General features: G+C 45.3%; 3 protein-coding genes across 3 annotated transcripts; 1 reads left to right on the forward strand and 2 right to left on the reverse strand.

The window, feature by feature from the left end:
* Positions 1 to 318: 318 nt before the first annotated feature.
* LOC122132947 (natterin-3-like) lies at positions 319 to 2859 on the reverse strand. The gene is made up of 3 exons (XM_042707968.1): positions 2679 to 2859; positions 1852 to 1993; positions 319 to 1427 (listed from the first exon to the last, which is right to left on the reverse strand). Exons 2-3 carry the CDS (start codon positions 1991 to 1993, stop codon positions 319 to 321), a joined length of 1251 nt encoding a protein of 416 aa, XP_042563902.1. The 5' UTR covers positions 2679 to 2859.
* Positions 2860 to 8800: 5941 nt separating this feature from the next.
* gask1b (golgi associated kinase 1B) lies at positions 8801 to 15939 on the reverse strand. Its single transcript, XM_012834268.2, has 4 exons — positions 14658 to 15939; positions 12649 to 12863; positions 11439 to 11665; positions 8801 to 10241 (listed from the first exon to the last, which is right to left on the reverse strand). Exons 1-4 carry the CDS (start codon positions 15580 to 15582, stop codon positions 10037 to 10039), a joined length of 1572 nt encoding a protein of 523 aa, XP_012689722.1. The 5' UTR covers positions 15583 to 15939; the 3' UTR covers positions 8801 to 10036.
* Positions 15940 to 19892: 3953 nt separating this feature from the next.
* Positions 19893 to 21598, forward strand: LOC122132958. The gene is made up of 2 exons (XM_042708014.1): positions 19893 to 20216; positions 20550 to 21598. The coding sequence occupies exons 1-2, from the start codon at positions 19898 to 19900 to the stop codon at positions 21017 to 21019; spliced, it is 789 nt and encodes a 262-aa protein (XP_042563948.1). The 5' UTR covers positions 19893 to 19897; the 3' UTR covers positions 21020 to 21598.
* The last annotated feature ends 2431 nt before the right edge of the window (positions 21599 to 24029 follow it).

The raw sequence follows: 24029 nt of genomic DNA on the forward strand, positions 1-24029 counted from the left end.
TCCGGGACACGTAGCGTTGTGATTGGTAGAGAAATGCGCGGATTTGATTCCCAGCTAGCATGTATACTAATTAAAGATGTATGCTTAAAAGAATCAATGCAAATGTGATTTTGGTGAATGACTGACCTTCAGTCATACAACAGCAAAGCAAGAAAGCATCCCCTGCATGTACTAATGAAACCCTAACAAACTGGACTTTGAGATCACTCTCAAGGCTCTGTGCTTCATTTTGTTCCCCTGCTATTGTACTGGAAGATGGCACTGCATTGATTGGCCAGCGACTTACTGACACGAGGGGGAGATGTCTGACACATGGGCCTAATCGCCACAAGGCAAGGGGTCAGCCAGGGGCTCACAGCGCTCTATATCAGTGTCATAATCAGCCACCTGAACTCCTCTATAAGTACCGTAGATGCTGGTCCACTTTGTCTGACCACTGCTGTAGGCACGGCCAAGGCGAGCCTTAAAGGGTATTTCTGATGTGAATTTCCTGCCTTGCATCTTAACAATGCACATCATATTTGGGCGGACAGTGATTTCCACCTGGAGGCTGATGGTTTGAGATTGAGATATGGATAATCCCTGAGTCGTCTGAAAGGTCTCTTCCACACCAATGGTGACGTTAGCACCGACTATTTCAGGTATCCCTACGGTAACAGTGGTGTTGGTTGCAAGGCTCATGGGGTAAGAGACTTTCCAGTTGTTTGATTTGGTTTGGGTTGCAGAAAGTGTCATTGTCATCATCGCATCATTGCAGCCTTTGTTGGTAACAGTGTTTTCAGCAACGGTGAATAGGGGACTTTCTATGATCCTACTTTTATTAATGTAATACTCTACATGTTTGATCTCCTGCTTATATCCATCAGCATTTATTGTCAAAGCCTGGTAGGATAGTATGTACCATGTAGTGTACCCAAGGAAATTACCATGAGAAATAAAATGTTGTAACCAAGGTAAATAGAATGAATCTCCAGAATGAACCATACCTAAACCATACTTGTTTTTTCCAACATAATCCTCATCTGACCTAAGACATGTTCTGATTGAGTTTTCCGGAACATACCCAAAATATCCCCATTTCCACTCCAGATATGCAAATTCATCTTTGTTTACGAGGACGTAAAAATCATGGGTGTGCCCCAACTTTGGGTAGAGTGCGAAGAAGCAATGACCATATCCGCTGTGGTAGAATCCGGTCTCACAGCTATCAAATGTTCTGCACACGTAATCGTACCGATCGGTGTAGCTGTTCCAGATGCCCACTGCTCCACTGGGCAGAGACCCGTTAAACCTCTGCCACTCAAGGTTGGGGTTGTCATCGAAGGTGAATGGAGGGAAGTTATTGGAAGTTTTAGTCTCATTGAAATCAACAAAAACAGCGGTGGTCTTATTCTGATCATTAGGGGCAGGCTCTTCAGGAAGGTTTGCTAGGAGGAAAGCACAAAATCACAAAGGTCAAAGGTCAGCAATCTGCTCTGTGTACCGACAGAGTCAGAGCCATGCGTCAGGATCCAGGAAAAAATACACAGCAAAGTCTACAACTGAAATGTTCTCTCCAGCAAGACATCCTAGTACCCAGTCCTATCACCAGTTTTTATGTTCAATATTCATTATTTTCATGTGCATACTCCATTATTGTATCCGAATAATGAGCAAAGCAGCTGCTATACTGATTGCCTTGTGTTGAGGTACTGAGTTATTAGCATTTGATTAGCTTGGTTTTGTTTTGGTCTGAGAGAGACATTTGGACACTAAAGTGAGAAACAAGACATTTGGACACTACAGCACAAGGAAACAGGCAGAGACATTTGGACACTAGAGCAAACAGGCAGAGACTGGAACAATGCTTACTGATTAGCCTTTCTGTGATTTTTTCCTTGAGATGATACATCATTGGGGGGGTTCCTGCTGTGTCCGAAGGTGTGTCACTAGCAAGGGTGTGGTCCGCGGCCAGGACCAGAACAGTGAGAGCTACACACAGGTAGGACCTCATCTGAGAAAGGAAAACATTGAACATTCAATCATGATACATTTATTCGGGAAAATTCTATGTTCCATGATATCGACGATGTTTGTGACATTAAATGATAGGCTACCTTTATTGTTCAATTTTATGGCCACACAACTTCCTAAGGACTAGCAAACTATCTTAATAACATTACACCTGATCAGCCCAGACCAGGGCATTCTTGTCCTATTGAATCAAAAAGTTATATCCCAAAGAAAAAGTTTAAAACATTTGTTTTTCATTAGCAGAGAGTTGTTGGTACACGCTAGTGGTCCTTCTTTTCAGTCTTGCTGATGCATTACGTTGCAAAAAGCACAGCAAGATGACCTCGGACGTGGGAAACCCACCATGTGGTTATCTCTGCTGAAATAGTGCTTTGGCGTCAGAACAGGCTAACTTCAACCTATATAAAACTTGTGTGATGTGTTTAACTTTGCTTCACTCTCATCTGCCAAGTTGTGAGTGAGCCTGACAAGCTTGTTGAAAAAAAGGATTTATACTTATACACAACTCTGGAGTCAGAGATAAACTTGAGTGTGAATTTTCACCTAACAGCAGCCACTTGAAGTTAAATTAAGGATATGAAAACTAAGTGAATGAATTTCTGTATAATTCTTCTTTTCCACCAAGGAGTGTGATAAAATCACCATAAAATAAAACAAGGTCTTACCTTATTGGTTCACACAGAGAGCCGTGTTTGATCGTACTCAGCAATGGGGGTTCACATCTGATGTAGTGCAGAGTGTAGGCCCCTTTTATAGCAGGTGTGCAACACAAATTTAATCAGTGGCTGTTTTGTGCTGTTTAATGTTGATGATTAATAGGATCATTCCATGCCAAACGGCACAATGGCTCCCACTCGACCGTCTCAGATTTGGCTGAAAAAAATTAGGTTGTTCATACACTTCTTAATAGTTATAGTCCGAAATATTAGCTTTCTACTCCCAATAGTTTTGTCACAAAAAGAGGTTTTAGGGGGGAGGGGGGGGGGTCTGTTCTTAAGACGCTTTTTAGCATTTTCTGAAGAGCCATTTTCAAATTGCTATTACTAGAAAGGTATTTAAGCTAGCTCCTTCAAACTTTCTAGGCTTAAAATATGATACCATAACTTGAAGATTATGGACTTCCAAGGGTGTGGCTTGGGTATATCATAGTATTCAGGGTGCTTGAATTTGCGGAAAATTGTACTGTACGCTTTGTTGCAGCATCTTTGAAGGCCTGTGAAAAGCTCAATGTCAAAGCTAGAAACTTGATATTATACACAGACCTTCCTATGTATGCTTTGTATGTTGTATTAAAAAACTGTCCTTATGTGATTAAAGCTTGAAAATGGATGAAAACCCTTTTTGTTCAATTTTTGGCATGCTATAGCAAAAAAAAGACAGCATTTTCCAACATGAAACAATTTTTTTGGGAAAGATTAGATATTTGTTCTTAACATATAAAAAATTTGTGATGGTGTTCTGCCTCATTTTCTCAAAATATTTTTTTGAAAATATGGGATTTTTGGACACGCCCAGCATTCAATGGCCTATGGAAGCACATTCAAATGGTAGCAAAAGGTACGTTTATGACAGAGCTTAAACTGCGCTTGTGAATAAAATCTCTGCATAATATCAAGTCTCTAGCTTTAACATTGAGCTTTCCACAGTCCTTCAAAGATGCTGCGACAGAGCATAGTGTAAAATTCGCGCAAATTCAAGCACCCTTGGAAGTCCATATTACTCAAGTAATGGCATCATATTTTAAGCCTAGAAAGTTTGAAGGAGCTAGCTTAAATACTTTTCTAGTAATAGCTATTTGAAAATAGCTCAAAAAAAATAGCTCAAAAAGCGTCTTAAGTATTGGCATTTGGGACTATTCATATTAAGTGTATGAACAACCTTGAACTTTTTCAGACAAATCTGAGATGGTCGAGTGGGAAATTTTCCTTAAATTGTCACGTTTGGCGTGGAATGACCCATAACACATAGTCTGTTTGCACACTAATGTGGCTATCTGAATGTGAGGATTGAGTGTGGGTGGCATTGGAGTGTGGGAGTGGGAGTGGGAGTGTGAGTTGGGAATGAGATCTGTGTTCATCAAGACAGCAGCTGACTTTGAAAAAGATACAGATCCTGCACAGATCTGACCCCAAACTGCCCCCTGATCCTGCACAGATCTGCCCCTTAACTGCCCCCTGATCCTGCACAGATCTGCCCCCTAACTGCCCCCTGATCCTGCACAGATCTAGGCCACATTCATGGTCTGTTCCTGCCAGGGTCCTCCTGTGTGTGGGGAGGGAGGAGTTGAGGCGTCCATAGCACTGCTTGTCATGACAGCTGCTGCGCTTCACCCTCACGGGGAGATTATCTCTGACGAGCCCGACAGGACCAGGCAGGCGGCCCACAGGACCAGAGCTGTTCATACTTGCAGAAAATGTATGTTTTTCCCTCGCTGTTGCTTTTCCTCATCTTCTTCATCTCATTCCTTTTATCTCGAACATGAAACCGTAGCACCCAGATCCTCGCCCACTGTCCGTGAGAAAAACACAAAAGCTGCCGATCATCAAGCGATCTCTCCCCCACAGACGCTGAGTTCCCCCACTTAGAGATTAAAGGATCCGGATCCGGCCCTGACGTGGCCCTGCTGTGGCCCAGATCCGTGCTATCTTGGGATGATGATTATCCTGTCAGGTCCTGCCCATCTACAGTTTTATTGTATGTCCAGATGGCTGTTCCCGAGCAACTAAGAAGTGGGCCCACTTCTCTCTGTGAAGACATCACAGGTGTTGAGTCTAGCGCTTCTTCTTTGGTCCTGAAAGACACACACACACACACACACACACACACACACACACTCCACTGTCTTGTTAATCTTTCCATCTTGCATTCCCATCTTGGCATATCCGTTTGCCACCCAGGTGAGATATGGGGTTGCTATGACAGCGACCTGTGACCTGTGGCAGGATTGCCAGTGACAGAGCCCTGCAGTGCTACATTCCTCTCCTCTCACGTCTCACAGGGTGCCAGGGGAGCGTCCACGTGTCTGTGTGTGTGTGTGTGTGCGTGTGTGTGCGTGTGTGTGTGAACATATGGACATACATGTGTCTGTTCATGTATTTCAGTGTCTGTGTCTGTTATTTGTGTGTGTGTGTGTGTGTGTGTGCGTGTGTATTTCAGTCACTGTGTGTATGTCCATGTGTATGTGCCTGTGTATGTGTGTGTGTGTGTGTGTGTGTGTGTGTGTGTGTGTGTGTGTGTGTGTGTGTGTGTGTGTGTGAAAGGGTCAGGAAGTCTGAGGTTACTCTGAGAAGCTGCTCAGCTCAGTGAACAAGAACATGAACAGTTTCTTGAACTGGAAAAGAAATGTGATCAAATGTGTGTATGTTTGGCTGAGTGAACTGACATGCTGTAAAATTTGGTTTTACCAACGCTCTTCAAGAACAAACACTCTGTTTGTGTGTGTGTGTGTGTGTGTGTGTGTGTGTGTGTGTGTGTGTGTGTGTGTGTGTGTGTGTGTGTGTGTGTGTGTGTGTGTGTGTGTGTGTGTGTGTGTGGGTACGCAGCTTGAGTAGCCTGGAGCGAGAGAGGGAAAAGGTCTGTCATGCGTGTGGCCTGGAGGTGAGGTGATTATGCGAGCTGGCCTGGAATAAATGCCTCCTCTGTTTGGATGCACAACCCCAAACAGCCTGATCCCAGCTGCACCAGCAACCGCAACCACAGGCCTTTTTCTACTCCAACACTCTTTTACACTCCTGCCTTCTAACATCAGGCCTTTTCACTCTTTTACACTCCTGCCTTCTAACATCAGGCCTTTTCACTCTTTTACACTCCTGCCTTCTACCATCAGGCCTTTTTCTACTCCAACACTCTTTTACACTCCTGCCTTTTACCATAAGACCTTTTCTACTCCAACACTCTTTTACACTCCTGCCTTCTACACTTCAAACACTCTTTTACACTCCTGCCTTCTACCATCAGACCTTTTCACTCTTTTACACTCCTCCCTTCTACCATCAGACCTTTTCTACTCCAACACCATTTGCCACCTCTGCCATCAGTGCATTTCTGTTTGAACACATACTTTCACCTCTGATACCACCAGGGCCTTTCTGTTTCAATGCTCACTTTAATGTCTGCTTTCCGCCTCACTTCTGACAGGGCGCTCTGTCTTATGTGTGTTAGTGTCAGGACTTTGTGAAGGATATGGATTTATTTTTCTTAGTTCTTAGTCAACTCAGTTTATTTTCTGCAATTTCATATCCTAGATGTATATCATGAGGATGTATCTTCTATCCACCTTTGGTTCAAATATAAATATTATTATAATATTTTAATTCTAAACAAAGTAAAGCTACAAATGCTCCTTGTCTGAAGTTACAGTTGAAAGATGATACATGTTGATGCTACATTGATGTCCTCTCTGAACAGTGAGAAAAGTGAAAAGGTAGTTTGATCCAAAGCACACAGAAGGAATCATTCCATGTCTCTCTCTCTCTGCTCCTGAGATGGGTAAAGTACACACACGCACGCACACACACACACCACACACCAGTCCCATTCTTCTTCATCTCTCATTTCCTGTGACCGTGACAGCACAGGAATGACGGTGGAGTCCGACTTCCTGTGAGTGTGTGAGCCACTTCCCTCCTCCCACAGCGCTGCACCAGGGCAGCATGCCAGCGGTAGCACTGTAGTGATTGACCCACCTCCCTCTCCAGCACTAGTCCGATCTGTAGTGATGGACCCACCTCCCTCTCCAACACTAGTCCGATCTGGAGTCGACCTGGCCAGGATCTGGTTCAGACTGGACCGGCATCTGGAGAGGGTCACTGTGGAAGAGCCAAATATGATATCCTACCAGACCGGCCACAGGCAGATGGTGCCTCCTTTATGAGCTGGGTGCTGCTCAGGGTTTCTTCCTGATAAAAAGGAAGTTTTTCTTTGCCACCAATGCCTAAGTGCTTCCTGTTGGGGCGTCAGGTCTCTGTAAAGCTGCTTGAGACAATTTCAGTGGCTAGGGTCATTATAAAGAGAAATAAAAAGAGAAATAAAAGGCACAGACTACGGCTACCTAGAACCAGAACTATAGTTACTGCAGTATAGTTACCAGAATTAGATTCCATACCCATAGTTTGAATATTATTGGTCTGGAATGTTTTTTTTTTCCAGATCCGTAGCAGTAATGCCAATCTTATCGCCATGGAATTCTGTACCAATCGTCAGTAAAAAAAAAAACATGAAAAAATGACTCATGATGTCATATCACATTTTATTCACATCAAACACATCTCTGGTCTGGAGACGCTTCACCTGACCACCCAACTGACCGAATCTCTTCCATTTTCACCTGCTGGTCTGAAGCTCCCAGGCCTTCGAGAGTGAAATACCTTTTAGCTCTCAAGTCTCCCGGTGTGAAATACACAACTATCCTGAACTGCTGTATGTACACAAGTGTGTGAATGCTTCACCTGAACACACAAGAGTTCTGGGCGAAGATCCATGTTTAGCTCCTGGTCTGAGACTACCTGGTCTTCCAGAGTGAAATGTGTCTCCCAGCACACCTGTCCTGCGGTGTCTAAACCGTGTTGGTGTGTAGACATGTCTTCTGACTGCAGTCTACAATGGATGAGAGTGTAAACTCCAATCCTGGAGTGAAATGCACCTCTCAGCTCTTCTGCCCTGCTGTGTGTTGGTGTGTGTGTGTGTGTGTGTGTGTGTGTGTGTGTGTGTGTGTGTGTGTGTGTGTGTGTGTGTGTGTGTGTGTGTGTGTGTGAGAGTGTGTGTGGGTGAGTGTGTGTGTGGGTGTGTGTGTGTAGATGCTCTTCCTTGCTGCAGGCGACTCTGACTGATAGCAGACGTGTTCTGGCCCCTCGCTCAGCCCTGCACACACCAATTACCCAGCCACTACAGCTGCAGCAACACCGTTTCCGATTATCACAGCCGCACACGTGGGTGTGTGTGTGTGTCTGTTTGCTTGCAGCATGTTCATGCATGTTTGTGTGTACGAGTGCACATGAACATGCATACTTGTTCCTTTGACTGTGTGTATGTCTGTGTGTGTGTGCGTGCCTGCGTTAGAGTGTGTGTGTGTGTGTGTGTGTGTGTGTGTGTGTGTGTGCTAGTCTGAGCCTTGGCTTGCTCTGCAGACAGACTTTGTGTTTATGTAGACTGGGATCTCTCACACCACTCAAACGGGTCAAAGAGTCCAGGGGACAGAGGCCAGCGTGAGAGAGGGGAAAGAGGGAGAAAGGAGAAGTGAAGAGAGAAACACTATGAGAGAGAGAAAGAGAGATTATGACAGAGAAGAAACAAGAGAGACAGATCATGAGAGAGAGAGAGAAAGAGAGAGAGAGAGAGAGATTATGACAGAAAAGTAAAATGAGAGACAGATCATGAGAGAGAGAGCAAGCAAGCAGGAGAGGAAAAATGGTGTTTGGCACTCTGACGGAAATAGAGCTGGCTTCCTTACAACAACAAGCACCGCAGTGGTTTCTACTGCCTCTCCACTAATACAGGTCCTCAGAGGTTAAACCAACAGGGCAGTTCACTCACACACATACACAAACACACTCACACACACAAGCCCCCGTACTCACAATTGAATGCTCTCACTTAACCACAGACACACACACACACACACAGCAACATCCATGACGCCTCGTAGAGGTGGTTCACACGGACAGCAGAGTATGTTGACGCACAGTTGTACACGGTAAGTGTTTTCCTTAGTTAGAGACTGAGGTTGTATCGAAGAGTGGTGACAATGTCCAGTGATGTTCTGGCTGGAAAGAACTCACAGCAGGCACAGTTTATATTAATATATATATTTTTATTTGATTTTATTTACACCCATGACAAAAGGGACATTTTATTGATATTTTAAGTGACAGCAACAGCAAAACATTTGGGTGTCATTTCTACATAACTTCTTATTGGTCCATGTACAACTGATCATGTTCACAAGTGGCTGGCTTCACCAATTCTTTCTCAGCTTTTTGGAAACCCCCTGTCCATGGCTCAACATTCAAAGGGATACTTCAACTAAAAATACGATCATAGTTCATCAACCATGAAAGTGTCATATTAACAGGACTTGTGTCACGGGCTACCAGCGAACGCTTCCAGTCCTACATGAACTTACAGTGGAGACAGGAGCACGGACACCCCCATGCTCTACACACTCAAATGACTCAAATTTGTACAAAAATAAATAATTAGAACCTACTTTCAGGACCACTTTCAGCAAAAGGCAAAACAGACCAGTTTCAATGGCATTTTCATTTTTTTTACCTGCATGTTGTGTCATGATTTTATGATATCTGATTGAAATGAAAGGACATGTCTTAGAGCAGTGCGTCTATGAAGAGCTTTGTGTGGACCATCCAAACCCAAACATGGAGAATGACACGACGGCGTCAAAATATGTGAGTTACTAGAACTCTGTGAAACACAATGAATTGCTGCCAGTTTTAGGGATCATATGAATGTTATATGGTGATGCTGTTACATGGCTATAAATGTGGTTTCAAGTGATTTCTGTAGAAAATGATGATATGTTTGCTTTATGGCTTAATATGGCCGATAGTATAAAACAAAACAGTGATGGTAAATATGTGAAGTCAACTCTGAAATGCAGAAGACAGACTCTTCCTTAGTGAATATGCAGGAGTAATGAACCACTGTGGGTGTAGTTAGTAAAGCTGACTCACAGACACAGACAGCCTAGATTCAGGCCAGAGATGAGCCATTAGCCACAGCAGGAGAAGATGAGCTAATAGCCACAGCAGGAGTAGATGAGCTAATAGCCACAGCAGGAGTAGATGAGCAAATAGCCACAGCAGGAGAAGATGAGCAAATAGCCACAGCAGGAGAAGATGAGCTGGAGTTCGGCTGATGCAAACAAAACTGGCAGACGTCAGGACAGAATATGCAGATATGTTGAAAGGCAAAAAGTAGGAGTGTGTCCTTTGTAAACGGCACTACAGCGTGTGAACAACAGTGTGTGTGTACGCCTGTGTGTGTGGGTGTGTCTTTGGGGTCCTTGTTACTTCATTGGGATGACTTTAATCCCATGGGCGTTGATGTAGGTGAGCAGAATTTTGGCACGCCTCTCGATCACGTCGATGAGTTTCTCGATGCCCTGCCGGCCACCCTGGCTCTCCCAGTACACCTGATCCAGGAACAGAGACTGCAGCAGCCTCTCCCTCAGATGTTGCCCTCTCAACACAGACACCGCCTGGTCTGGGAGCCTGAGAGGGAGAGACAGAGAGAGAGAGAGAGAGAGAGAGAGTGAGAGAAAGAAACAGAAACAGAGAGAGAGAGGGGAAAAGGAAGAGGAGAGAAGGGTGAGAGTGAGTTAGTTAGTGAGTGAGAGTGTGAGTGAGAGAGAGAGAGAGAGAGAGAGAGAGAGAAAGAGAGACCATGACTGACGTGACTTTATAACCTCTGAAAGTTGCATTTTGCCCAGTCTCAAGAGCATTTATGTCAGCTGGCCTGGTGCTCCTTTGCAAACATCATGTTCAGAACCTCCTGGAGTCGGCAGAAGCACATGGTGACGTGTGTGTATACGTGTGTGTGTGTGTGTGTGTGTGTGTGTGTGTGTGTGTGTCTGTGTGTGTGTGTGTGTGTGTGTGTGTGTGTGTGTGTGTGTCATTCTGGTGTCAAAGCCATCTCCCTCCATGCCTGTGTGACAGCCGAGCCTCTGTGTTTGACATCACTGAGCCATGACCCCGTGAGAGCCCCTCTGGATCCCCTCTCTCCTGCCAACATGGTATGCCCCGCTGATTTATGGAGAACAGAAGAAACGCTCTGAATGCGCCAGAGTGTAACACGCCACTACGGCCGCGGAGCTGAGCCATCAGAGGGGGGGACCTGAGCCGGTAAGCCTACACCTCATAACGTACGCAGGGGAATTTTCCCACGAGCTGAGGCAGACTCCCACGTCTCCTCTGTGCCACACACAAACAAGCGTACGCAACTCCTCCACGTGGCAACTCCACCTGAGTTCTGAGTATGAGTCTTAGGCTGCCGTTAAGTTGCTTTGCTTTGAGATTATAAAGTGTAAGGATTTAGGAGTTCTTCCCACGACTAAAGCACTGCTATAGAGGGATAAAAGTCCTCCTTAAGGGAAGTCATGGTGGCCACTGCTGTATGCTTTAGATGGCCACTTACTACAACCAGCCATCAGAGGGGAAAAACACAACAGACTATATTCAAACAATGCTGATGGGGTACTCCACAAAAAAAAACACTGTGTCCTTTATATGTACCTTGATGACATGAATATGAAATTCTATGTTCTATGTTATGTAACAAATATGGAGCGTAATGTACCTTTATCAAAATTCATCCGTTTGTCAAAATAACACCACTCTTCCCCCCTTTCAGAGGCCCTTTAACTTTTCACACTCTGACAGGACACGACAATGAACCCCACAGACACTTACTCCTTGATTCCCTCCAGGAGCTTGAAGTCCAGGTTGTCCAAGTCTCGGTCGAAGAAGCCTTTGTTGTTGACGAACACCAGGTGTCTGGGGTCGCGCGGGCGGTGGACAATGTGGGCGAGTTCGGCACCGTCTGGGTCGGCACAGTTCTCGTGGTGACCCAGCTGCACACACGAGTCCTCGGGCCTGGGTCTGAACCCGCAACAGCCCCTGTCCAGACGTCCATATACCTGCAGAGGAGAAGAGGGGGGATATGAACGCTCAGGACCAAGACAATACTCCGGCACTTCAAGTGTAACAATTTCACAAAGGGCACGGGATGTTTGTCACTTACTTGGACCAAGCTACTTCAGTTTAACATCTTGAAGCATGTGTTTCCTAAACAGACCGACTGGGTTACTTTTTAATGGCTAAGAAACCACTGCAAGCATGTGTTATTTATCTCTACATGCAGACAAGCTGACATTAATCCGTGCATAATTGGGCCAGAGTAAGAAGGCATTAGTAAACTCTCGTCATGAATGTTATGGAGAATTACAAATTCCTGGACGAATATGTCATTCCATTGCTCTCTCGAATTGTGATTTTTGCCTGAATTTCATGACAGACATGATGAAACATGTTGGATGTGCAAAGGGTCTTCTTAGGGAACTGCTTCTCAGACATGGGGATGAGTACTGTCCTTTGAAAGGAAGACTCCCGATTCAAAGTTCATTTGAGTTCTGGATTAGTTTTAATCCTGGTCTGGGAATCTTGCCCAGTGGGTGAGGGCCTATTCCTACAGGCTGCTGATTTGGAATAAAAAAAAATTATAAAATATAATGAACTGGAAATGTCAACAATATGTGTGAACGCTCAGTGTGTAAAATGGCTACCAAATGCATACAGTAGTGTGTGACCCTGCACTCAGGAGAAACTTTTAAACTATTTTAGCCAGTGCAGCGCCCATGCAGTTTAGTAATCCAGTTAACAACATTGAGGTGTGGTCTCAAAAAACGACATAATAAAACAAATGGGCAAGTCCTTGTCTTGTGCCGATTTGGACCAATAAGGGGTAGATAAGGACCAGATCTGGACCAATTAGGGGCTAGATAAGTACCAGATCTGGACCAATAAGGGGTTAGATAAGGACCAGATCTGGACCAATAAGGGGTTAGATAAGGCCTTTGGTGTGGTCTGGGCACAAGCATCCTAATGTCCAGTCTAACTGTACCTGAAGCAGGAAGTCAAAGAGTGCCAGCTTGCTCCACTCATAGTGATGTATGCCTGTGCACCCCAACTCTGGTTTTGGGGGGACCCCCTTGTGCCAGCAGCGGTGCTTGAGGAGGCGCTGATAGGAACCCCAGGTCAGGCGGTGGGGGGGCTGGGTGGGGTTCCCCACAGCTCTGAGGGAGGGGTCCAATAAGACAACGGGACAAGGCTGGCCGCCTGGAACAGAGCAACAACCGGTGGAAAATGAGTGTCAAACATAAGTGTTTGTATCCGCCCCCCCCCCCCCTATTTCCTTCTGTGAAGCACATTGTGTTGCCTCTTGGTATGAAATGTGCTGTATAGAATAAAGTTTGATTTGATTCGATTTGAGTTAAAGATGCACTGCAGATTTGCTGTGAAAACATCAACATCACATCTGGCATGGATACAAGTTACCTGACTACTTAGGGCAGGACAACAACAGTTAAACAGGCATTGGGGAGTTTTAGCCAGCCGATACCATCACACCTGGCACTGATAAAAGGTGTCTGACTTCTAGGAGAACAACAAAACCAGTTGACATTAGAAAAAACAAGATAAATGTAATTTCAAATCTCTCTGAAATCTAGTTAGCGTAAGCATAAGCTGCACTTGTTAAGTATCATCCACTGAACAGAAGACCAACAGCACACAGTCAAACACAGGCTCTGATCCGCATGAGTCCGCATGAGTCCGCATGAGTCCGCATGAGTCCACATGAGTTATCCCCTTCCAGGACTGATTGTGTGCTGTGAGACTGCTTTGCCCTGTGCCTGTCCAGTGGAGAGTCTTGTGGAGAAGCTGGTATTTCACACCCAGAGCGGCTGAATTGGAGCAAGGTGTTGACGAGCCAAGGTCACGTGCCCAGGGAGTGGCTGATTGGGCTGAACTGAATGGATCTGAGTCGGGTTTGAACCAACTCTATGCTAACTGAATGGATCTGAGTCAGGTTTGAACCAACTCTATGCTAAATATCTAAGACATCCCTAACTCTAGCTGTTGTCAACAGCCACCAGGGTCAATCCTCATACAGTTAGGCCTATAAGCGCCTTAAGATAATTGTTTTGTTTTGGCGCTATATCATTGAATTGAATTGAATTGAATTGAATTGAATTGAATTGAATTGAATTGAATAGGCCTACTGTTTAACACCTAAGATACAAGTCTCCTCAGTGGCCTGATGCATGATTAAGATATCACAGGCCGGACTACTACTGCATATAAGCATAGCCATGATAAAATATCACAGACTGGACTACTACTGCATATAAGCACAGTCATGATTAAAATATCACAGACTGGACTACTACTCAGCACAGTCATGATTAGGATATCACAGAACGGACTACTACTGCATATCAGCACAGTCTCTCAGGGATGGGAAGACCCTGCCTGAGCATGGCCAGAGTCATGGCTTAAAATAGCTGAAGTCATATTGCATTGGATGAATCTTATTTAGTCGTGCCAAAAGGCTGAGGTGAAATACACTATCTACAAAATGATAAATACAGCACAAGGGCATTCTGTTTGTGTCCACATTCCGCATCCAAACATTACTGGACACCAATGGTATGCCATCTATTTAAAGGTACAGGGTATAGTTTTGATGTCAAAGAAGCACAGTGACTGTATAATGGTATATGAATATTGAAAAAGAAATGCTATCTGATATTATTTTGTATTGACAACACAAACTGGGCCTGAACACTGCACTATCAGGGCATGGACATTTTTTTGACATAGGCACACAATAGGGAGTATTTGTAGAACTCTAATGAGTTCAGAATAATGTGATTGTTCTAAACCTACAAGACGATTTTTTTATTATTATTTTTAAACCCCGGATGCTACAACTTTTTAAATCTTAGCAATGTGATACAAATCGCAATTATTCAGGTTGGCCATAAGTCAGTCGATTATTGTGCCGATGTCCATGCCATACATGACTATCGATGAAACTTCCATGTTCAGAGATGACACAATGGATCCTACCTTCAAGGTACTGAAATCGCCTGCCAACTGCTGGCAAGCTCATATTCAGATTCAAAACTCTGTCCAAATGAAAAGCGAATACTTCACACATGTCAACGGTTCGTTTGATGACACCGCAACGACCCCGACATTCCCGGTCATTGACCGTGCTATTGCGACTGTGTGTTAGACTCCGGAATCCGTCAACGGTGCTTTCGAAGAGTACCAAAGGCTGATATTCTGGCGATTGCACCTTTGAGATGCGCGTAATTGTATTCCCAGCGAGAAGGCGCATAGCACCAATGTCATCTTTGCTGAACCAAGGCGGTGCTTTTTCACTATAAATCCTAATGGAACTAACTACATCCACTGTATTCAACTTTTCAAGCATGTTACTGTCAAAACCCATATTTCCAATTTGGCTCCAAGCGATGTCATTTTCATCACCATGCTTTTCTCGCCTTTCCTCCCGTCCCGCTTTGTCAATCGTGGCTTCCAGTGCACTCGGGTCCCAATACTTTACTTTCTTTCCAGTTTTTCTCCGTAGTTTTGGTCGCACTGTGCCCCGTATAATAGCTGGCTTCAGGCGTTTTGTTCTCAGCGTTATGTAGACTACGTTGGATCTCGTTGGGTGTGACAAGACGCCAGGGTTTTGTGCTGTTGGAGGTTCGGGTGCCGCAAGCGGGTCATCATTAAGGACAGAGTATACACCTCTTCCAGTCCGGTATCGTTGGGACTTGTCGGGCCTGCGGTCCTGATAATTCACTGTGTGCCCCACTTGGTGAAGTGCAAAAACGAAGTACACAAAACATGCACTGGCAACGATGAGGTTGAGTCTGGCAGTAGGGTGCCTACGGCAACAGTTTGATATCCTTACTAAACAGTAATACATCCAGTGAATCAGCGCGTTTCTGATATCCGCTGCTTGAATAAAACTAGTCTCCATTTGAACGTTCCTCTCCACATGTTTCGCCTCTCTTCAATTTCGCCTCGTCCTCCGGTGCGTAACGCATGTGCCTTGAGTTCCAGGAGTCCGGTTCTCCGCTGCCGGTGGTGCTCTTCCGTCCATCTGAGCTGGAAAAATAGAAAGATGTGCCCTTTGTTGCCACGCAGAGCGTGACTGGAAGCAACCGACTAAACACGGATAAGCTTGAATCAACGTCAGTCCTAAAGTGTCACTCGTAAAAAGAGTAGAGATTTATCCTATCTTGATACAATGAGTAATAAGCGAAGATGATGGATGCAAAACATAAATCGTAATCATTCTGTTCACATTCTGCTCTATATAACCCTTTTAAAGACAGAGACAGATATTCAAAGGACACCTGAATCTGGTCAAGGGACAGTTGCTTGATTAAACGTCATCTAAGCTTGTCGGTTGACATTAACAAGCTAGCTTGTCAAATTATTCAGATTTTTTTTTATTATATTTCTTTTCAGACGACCCCTGCTGGTTTGCAATCAGAACCTCTAGTCTACTGTAATTGCATTAGCCCATGAATGTTTAACCACTTTACTGTTTCCGTTGTGCAGTTGCAGGCCATGCGAGTGCTTTGTAGGTTTTCGGTGTTAAAAGACACCATCACAAACAAAAAAGAGCAATCTATTAAGTGTAGTGGTGCACATTTTTGTTTTGTTTAATTGGTAAAATGAGTCGTGAAACCTGTTAGACCTGTTAGAGATAGACACATCTGAATAACAGGATGTTGCTACCAGCGGGAATTTATGGGCCGTGGAGATAAAGACATGACAAAATAATCAACTGTCGGATATCCTGGACATGCTTTCAAGCTGTGCTAAAAATGACCACTAGGTGTCACCCAAAACTCGACTAAAAAGCGCAACACAAATCTGGCCCCAGTCGGAGACGCGTACACGGCTGAAGCGCGCTAATGTTCATTTTTTTCTCCATAACTTTGGTGTATTTCGCGAATCATCCATAACATTTTCAAATCAGTAAGTGCATTTCTCGAAACCAATTTGTTCCAACAGCACCACCCAATGTATTAACTGCAATAGCCTGTAACTTGCTCAAAATCCTTAGTTTATTCCTGAGAGGTATATTTACGTCAATGACAGTGGCGGTTCTAGACCATTTTTACTAGGGGGGCCAAGGAGGGGCCAGTGTTTAACCAGAGGGGCACATACAAATTATAAGATTTTTGTAACCAATAGTAGCTAGGTAGTCATATATAATAATATATAGTAATAATATAATAATAATATTATAATAGTATTGTCTTCTGTTTATAGTTTCTTCAAATTTAGACTTTTTAAATGTAGTATTTCCTAATTCTAGTGGTTGGTTAGCAGGCTAACAGTCATGACAGACAACAAACATGTCATACAAAATTGCTCCACCAGAAATGTCGGGCTACAATCGCCACTGCTATTCATACTAGAATCTAAGGATGTGCTTTTTTATGTGATGTCTCCTTTAGGATTTGTTTTTGGCGTTGATACAATCGTGAATAATCTAAACTCTCCTGAGCAAGCTAGCGAGCTGTGCCTGATGGCACATCTAAATGAGACAGAAGGACAGCGATATTTGGAAAAGGCATTGTATTATTGGCTGCGATCCATAATTTATTAACTTCAACTTTATTTTGTCCCTTAAAGTCTGCAAAGCGTCTGCCCCAACTTTCTTTTCCCGACATTTACATTTATCTTGTAGCTACATAACATAATCCATCACCATACACCGGAGATTTCAAGAGTACACATGCCTATCAATATGCAGTTGCAGGATGGGTGAACGACACCAAAATATGTTATCTGGAGACAAAAAATATGTATGTGATCACAGGTCATGTAAGTAACTAAAACAGCGATTATCGTGTTATTTTAGTGGTGGTTAAGAGTGCCAATATGGGCTGACGAGTTGTTAGCTAAAGCGTTTAGTAAAGGGCAAAACAGCTCGCTAGCTATTAGCATTCTAGCTTGCACAGGATAGTTTAGCTTTAATAAGACACAGTAATTATTCACCTTGCAGCAGACGCACAACAACGAGGCTGGAAAGCTAAGGTCTGCCCAGTTGAAGTAGGCTGCAGAGGATTTGTAGCCACCTCAACATCCAGGCTTCTTCGAGAGATGGGAGTGCGGGGGAAGGCCCACAGGCAGGCAGTCAAAGACCTTTCCAGGGCTGCTGAAAAGGGAAGTCAGTGGCTGTGGATAAAGAGGAAGGACTCCGCCTGGGCTGTCGGATGAGTGATGGCATCTAGGGAGTGAGCCCGGGACGCCGGATCTCACTGCTGAACCCTCTGGAGGTGTCGTGGGTCAATCAGCGAAACATCGAAGAAGGAGGGCGCCCACTTGACAACCCATAGGATGCCATCAATCATTCGACCAACCCACAGAGTCTCGAGTATGCAGAAAGGGATATTAACACCTTGTCCTACATAACAGATCTGATCATCTGGAGAACCAGTGACTGCTGTGAAAGAGCAGCTGGCAACTAGGGAAAGACCTTGTGACAGCATGGAAAGACAGCTGTCGGGAGGGAATAGACCCCAACGGGGCTGCCACGGGCTAGCTACCCGTGGTAGAGTCCCACCCACCAATGGCTACGAAAAATTATAAGGAAAAAATACCCCTTGAGTCAGCGAGAGCGGGGGCGGAAGATGACTCATCGGCGGATAACCCGGTTATTGACATAGGAACGGAACAGACTACGAGTTTGATGATCAGCATACCCGAGACTGCAACAGCTACAGCAGGACACAAGCTCCAGAGCTGCATATGTGGCTGGGAAAAGGTCACTTCCACTAGAGGCCTAAAAATACATCAGGGCAAGAAAGGGTGCCTAAAGAAGGGTCAACAGGGATCTCGCATCGACAGCTACTTTCTGAGAAGCAGGTCGAGTCAGTCGACTGAAGTTCAGCAGCGGGGCCAAAACCACAGTCTGCAGGACATCAACATCCCTGTCCCAGAAGAGGACGAACCTTGCACAGGAAACCAACCTGAACCCAGCCCAGCAAGACCTGCAGTGGAAAAGAAGATCCAGGGGCGAAGGCCACTGATCAAGTGGCCAAAATCCTGCGAAAAGGCACTGTGGATGGAGGTCAACACCGACCTCTGCAACATCTTAGAGGGGCTCAAAGGCACCCCCAGGAAGAAGCTGGAGAAAATGGGAGATCTTATATACAGCTATGGATCGGAAAGGTTTGGAGCAGTCGAAAGAAAGAGATCTGAACCGACAATCCCCACTAAGTCCAGGAGGCAGAAGGAAATAGATCGCCTAGTCAGAGAGAGGAGGCAGCTGAAGAAGCAGTGGAGGAAAGCCACAGAGGAGGAAAAGGAGGGCATCAACGTCTTGCAGGAGGCCATCCGGAGTAGACTTGTGACACTGAGAAGAGCGGAAAATCTGGTAAAGAAGCGCAGAAGGAAGGAACAGACAAGATCACGCTTCTACAAAGACCCCTTCAAATTTGTGAAGAGTCTCTTTACAGCGGAGAAGAGTGGAAGCCTCTCAGTGTCAAAGGCAGACCTGGAAAAAACATCTGGAAAAGTCCTGCACAGATGCCAAACGCCACGAAGAGGTTATTCTCCCATCTGATATGCCACCAATCAACCCGCCAGAGCACCAGCTAGATATCAGCCCACCCAGATGGAGCGAAGTGGAGAAAACTGTGCGTAGAGCAAGGGTTGCTTCAGCCCCAGGTCCTAACGGAGTTCCATACAGGCTCTACAAAAATGCACCAGATGCCCTGCGATTCCTCTGGAAGCTCATGAGGGTGGTCTGGCAAAAGAAGGAGATACCAACATCCTGGCAGAGAGCTGGAGGAATCCTTATCCCAAAGGAAAAGGACTCCTCAGAAATCGGCCAATTCCGCCAGATCAGCCTCCTAAACGTTGAGGGGAAGATATTCTTCAGTGTGGTCGCTCACAGGCTGGCAGGATACCTGCAAAAAAACCATCTGATTGACACATCAATCCAGAAAGCAGGCATCTCTGGCTTCTCCGGTTGTCTGGAACATGCGAGTACCATCTGGCATCAGATCAAAGTTGCCAAGACGGAGGGAACAGATCTTCACGTGGTGTTCCTGGATCTCGCCAACGCCTTTGGCTCAGTCCCTCACAACCTCCTCTGGACCGCATTTGACTTCTTCAGGGTCCCTGTAGCCCTAACAAGCCTTGTCAAGGCCTACTTCCAGGACGTGCAGGTGTGCCTATCAACAGCAGAGTACACCACAGCATGGCAGCATCTAGAAGTGGGAATTATGGCCGGCTGCACCATCTCCCCGCTAGCCTTCACAATGGCAATGGAGATGATAATTCGAGCATCTCGGTGGGTGGTTGGAGGACAGCTTATAAGACCTGGCCTGAGGCTGCCGCCTGTGAGAGCTTACATGGACGACCTTACCACCCTCACCACGACCAAGGCTTGCACTGTACGGCTACTGAAAAAGCTGCAAGATAACATCGAGCTGGCTCGGATGAAGATCAAGCCGAACAAGTCCAGAAGCATCTCCATCGTCAAGGGGAAGCTGTCAGACCAACGCTTTCTCATTGGCGATGAGCCTATTCCAACTGTCTCTGAGAAGCCTGTGAAGAGCCTTGGCCGATGGTATGATGCCTCCCTTAAGGACAAAGAGCAAGTAGATCAGCTCAGGAAGGATGTAGCCAGCGGCCTGGAGAACATCAACAGAACCGCACTACCTGGCAAGTTGAAGCTCTGGTGTATGCAGTTTGGGCTCCTTCCACGCCTCTTATGGCCACTTACCATGTATGAAGTCCCGATCTCAAAGGTGGAAAAGCTGGAGAGGCTGGTCAGCTCATATGCAAGGAAGTGGCTTGAGCTTCCCAGGTGCCTCAGCAGTATAGGGCTCTATGGCAAAGGAGTATTAGAACTGCCCATTTCCAGTCTAGCAGAGGAGTATAAATGCGCCAAAGTTAGACTGGAGATGATGCTATTGGATTCGAGTGATCCATTTGTAGCCCAAGCTGCACCCATCCTGGCTACTGGGAGGAAGTGGACCCCACTGGAAGCAACCAAGCAGGCAAAGGCAGCACTCAAGCACAGGGACATCGTGGGCCGAGTGCAGCACGGGAGGAGTGGTCTTGGAGCCGGAGCCAGTACACCGGCCTGGAACAAGGCTACTCCGTTCCAGAGACGCAAGCTGGTGGTCCAGGAGGTACGTCAGCAAGAGGAGGCAGCAAGGTGTGCAAAAGCTGTTTCACAGGCAAAGCAGGGGCAGTGGATGACTTGGGAGGGAGTGGAGAAGAGGAAGATCTCCTGGCAGGAGCTGTGGGAGATGGAGGCATTTAAGGCTAGCTTCACCATCAGGGCCGCTTATGATGTACTGCCGTCTCCCAAGAATCTTAGCCAGTGGTACGGAGAAGACCCGACATGCTCCCTCTGCCCGACTCCAGCTACACTATAGCACATCCTGGTGGGCTGCAAGACCGGCCTCACTCAAGGCCGGTACACCTGGCGGCACAACCAGGTGCTACAGTGTCTTGCGGCAGTGATGGAGAGTCGACGGATGAGCGTCAATGCCCTTCCTCCACCATCTCGTAGGCCGGCAACAACATTTGTCCGGGAGGGCGGGGGCCAAGCCACTCTCACCACCACAAGACCAGAAACTGGACAGCTAGGTGGGGCACGGGACTGGAAGATGCTGGCAGACCTAGGCCAGAAGCTCCGATTTCCAGCAGAAATAGCAACATCAAATCTGCGACCAGACCTTGTGCTTTGGTCGGCCTCACTCAAGCAGGTCTATATCGTCGAGCTCACGATGCCCTGGGAGAGTGCGGTGGAAGAGGCTTACGAGCGCAAGAAGCTAAGGTATGCGGACCTTGCAGCAGACGCACAACAACGAGGCTGGAAAGCTAAGGTCTGCCCAGTTGAAGTAGGCTGCAGAGGATTTGTAGCCACCTCAACATCCAGGCTTCTTCGAGAGATGGGAGTGCGGGGGAAGGCCCACAGGCAGGCAGTCAAAGACCTTTCCAGGGCTGCTGAAAAGGGAAGTCAGTGGCTGTGGATGAAGAGGAAGGACTCCGCCTGGGCTGTCGGATGAGTGATGGCATCTAGGGAGTGAGCCCGGGACGCCGGATCTCACTGCTGAACCCTCTGGAGGTGTCGTGGGTCAATCAGCGAAACATCGAAGAAGGAGGGCGCCCACTTGACAACCCATAGGATGCCATCAATCATTCGACCAACCCACAGAGTCTCGAGTATGCAGAAAGGGATATTAACACCTTGTCCTAACAGATTCAGATAACAGATTCACGATTGTATCAACGTGCTACATTTCACTTAACAGGTCAGTCATTCCCTAAATCTTTTGGAATATAACGAAATTGTATATCTGGGTTTCTTTGGCGACAGTTGTCGCATCCAACAGCAAAACATATCCCGGGCATTTGAACTTTCTGTGGGTTGTGACTGACGCACAGCTAGACTACTGTGTCCGTGTTGGACACAAATATGGCGGCGCTTAGACACAGTGACGTCACATGGTATCCATGAATAGTAGTTGCTGAGTTTTTATTCGACGACGAGCACCACACCTGGTAAACTACAGTGTTTGGGTGCGCCGCTTTAATTTACCCGTGTAGAACGTTGCGTCGCATTAGTTCTGCTTTTGGCGCTCAGGTGTAAAATCATAATAAATTCATATTTTTTGTATTTGGTCGGCACAGGGTGGCCACAGGGGTGGCCAGGGATATGTCTACGGGGGCACGGGCCACCCCAGGCCTCCGTGTAGAACCGCCACTGGTCAATGAACATGTCAGTACCATCGGAATGAAAAGTCCTTGTCATTGTTTATGAACAAGAGAGTCAAAAAGTCACGTTGCTAAAATAATAGTGAGCCCTGTTTTCCTTATTTCCAAATTTTCATTTTACTGTCTGTGGAGGCTATCCTATTAGCCTCAGTGTGGACGGCAAAGTGTTCCCAAAGCGTTGCAAATAATCCTTAGTCCAGGCATGAACTCTCTTTGGGTGGTGTTCCCGTTTATTATAAAGGTATAAATTTGACATAAAATTGGTCCTTTCACCCAGTGCTGTTTGCCTATTAACAAGATGCTGTCGGTGAAGTGGGTTTCAGAGCGACGGTAAGAACCGTGTGTTCCCCGCCATCCACACAATTCCCAGTGACGTGCCACACTCTGTGCAATACTCCCCCAAGTGGCTAAAATAAGTATCACTAAAATAAACCTAACTTAAAGGTGGAAAGAAATGGCTCCTACACTGTCTATCTCTTTCACTAACAATGATTGGTCATTATAAACTGTATCAAACTAACTGAATACTATATTTTATAAATTGAACAATATCCATGTCACACATTTCAACACAACATGTTTCCAAGTGGTTGTGTACTATAAGAATGTAGTAGAAGGATGTAGAAAATAACCTAAAAGAAAGCACAGTACCGTCTTCTACAACCTGCTGAGAAACAACAGGAAAATCTTGTCACAAACATCCTTTGTGAACCAAGTAATATAGCTGCATAATATATTTTAATCAACTTGACATATGCAATTGTTAGTGTAGGTAATAAGACAAACTCATTTGCATGAATGTACCAAAGCATTTGCAATTTGTTCAGAAGAATGAGAAACTGCTGTTATCATGAGGGCAAGTGACTAGATGATGTGGAGGTTGAAAAAGCAGAATTTCAGTTTTTTAGAATTTCAATTCTGATCTAAGATATGTACCAAAGTAACTGACCAGAGCAAAACTGTAATTTGAGGCCTTATGCATTCAGGGAGCCCATGGCTTGCAAAGCTGAACCTCAAAGTCGCCGGACTGCACTTGAAAAGGTGAAATACCTTGGGTGAAAGTAGTCTGACACATATAACAGTCAGATGATAGCTGAATTGGTTCCTCGAATGGATAGATGGAAAAAGGGACGTGTATGTGAGGAGTTAGCCTCAGGAAGAGTTTGAGAGACTGCCAGACTCATTAGAAGTAATCACTTTAAGGAAGGCCAAAAATCTCCACATATATTAGTTACGTTTCAATTCATAGAATAATGTAAGGTGAACACGTTATTGATATATGATTTATAATCATGTAGATGGTCTTAAATATCACTAATTAGATGCTCATCTGAGCTTCAACTGAATTATATGACATGTGAGAGGCTGGGCGGCAAGTTATACTCTCTTTAGTGATGGCATGTGACAGTGGCCTTTGGCCTGTTTATCGACAGAGAAAAAGCACATCTACATTTGGCAGCCATTACTGGTGCTCTAGTGACAATAAATAGCTGTAGCAATTATTGTGATTATCAGTTACATTTAGCAGACGCTTTTTTCCAAAGATTATGTAGGTTATAGCTTGAAAAAAAGTTTACAGTCAATTAAAAACTTTTAAATAGTCTGAAACAATGTCAAATATTTGAGATGCCATTGCTTATTTTAGAAGAAAAAAAAACATCTAAA

This window comes from Clupea harengus, chromosome 6 (genome assembly GCF_900700415.2).
Source record: "Clupea harengus chromosome 6, Ch_v2.0.2, whole genome shotgun sequence".
Lineage (NCBI taxonomy): Eukaryota > Metazoa > Chordata > Actinopteri > Clupeiformes > Clupeidae > Clupea > Clupea harengus.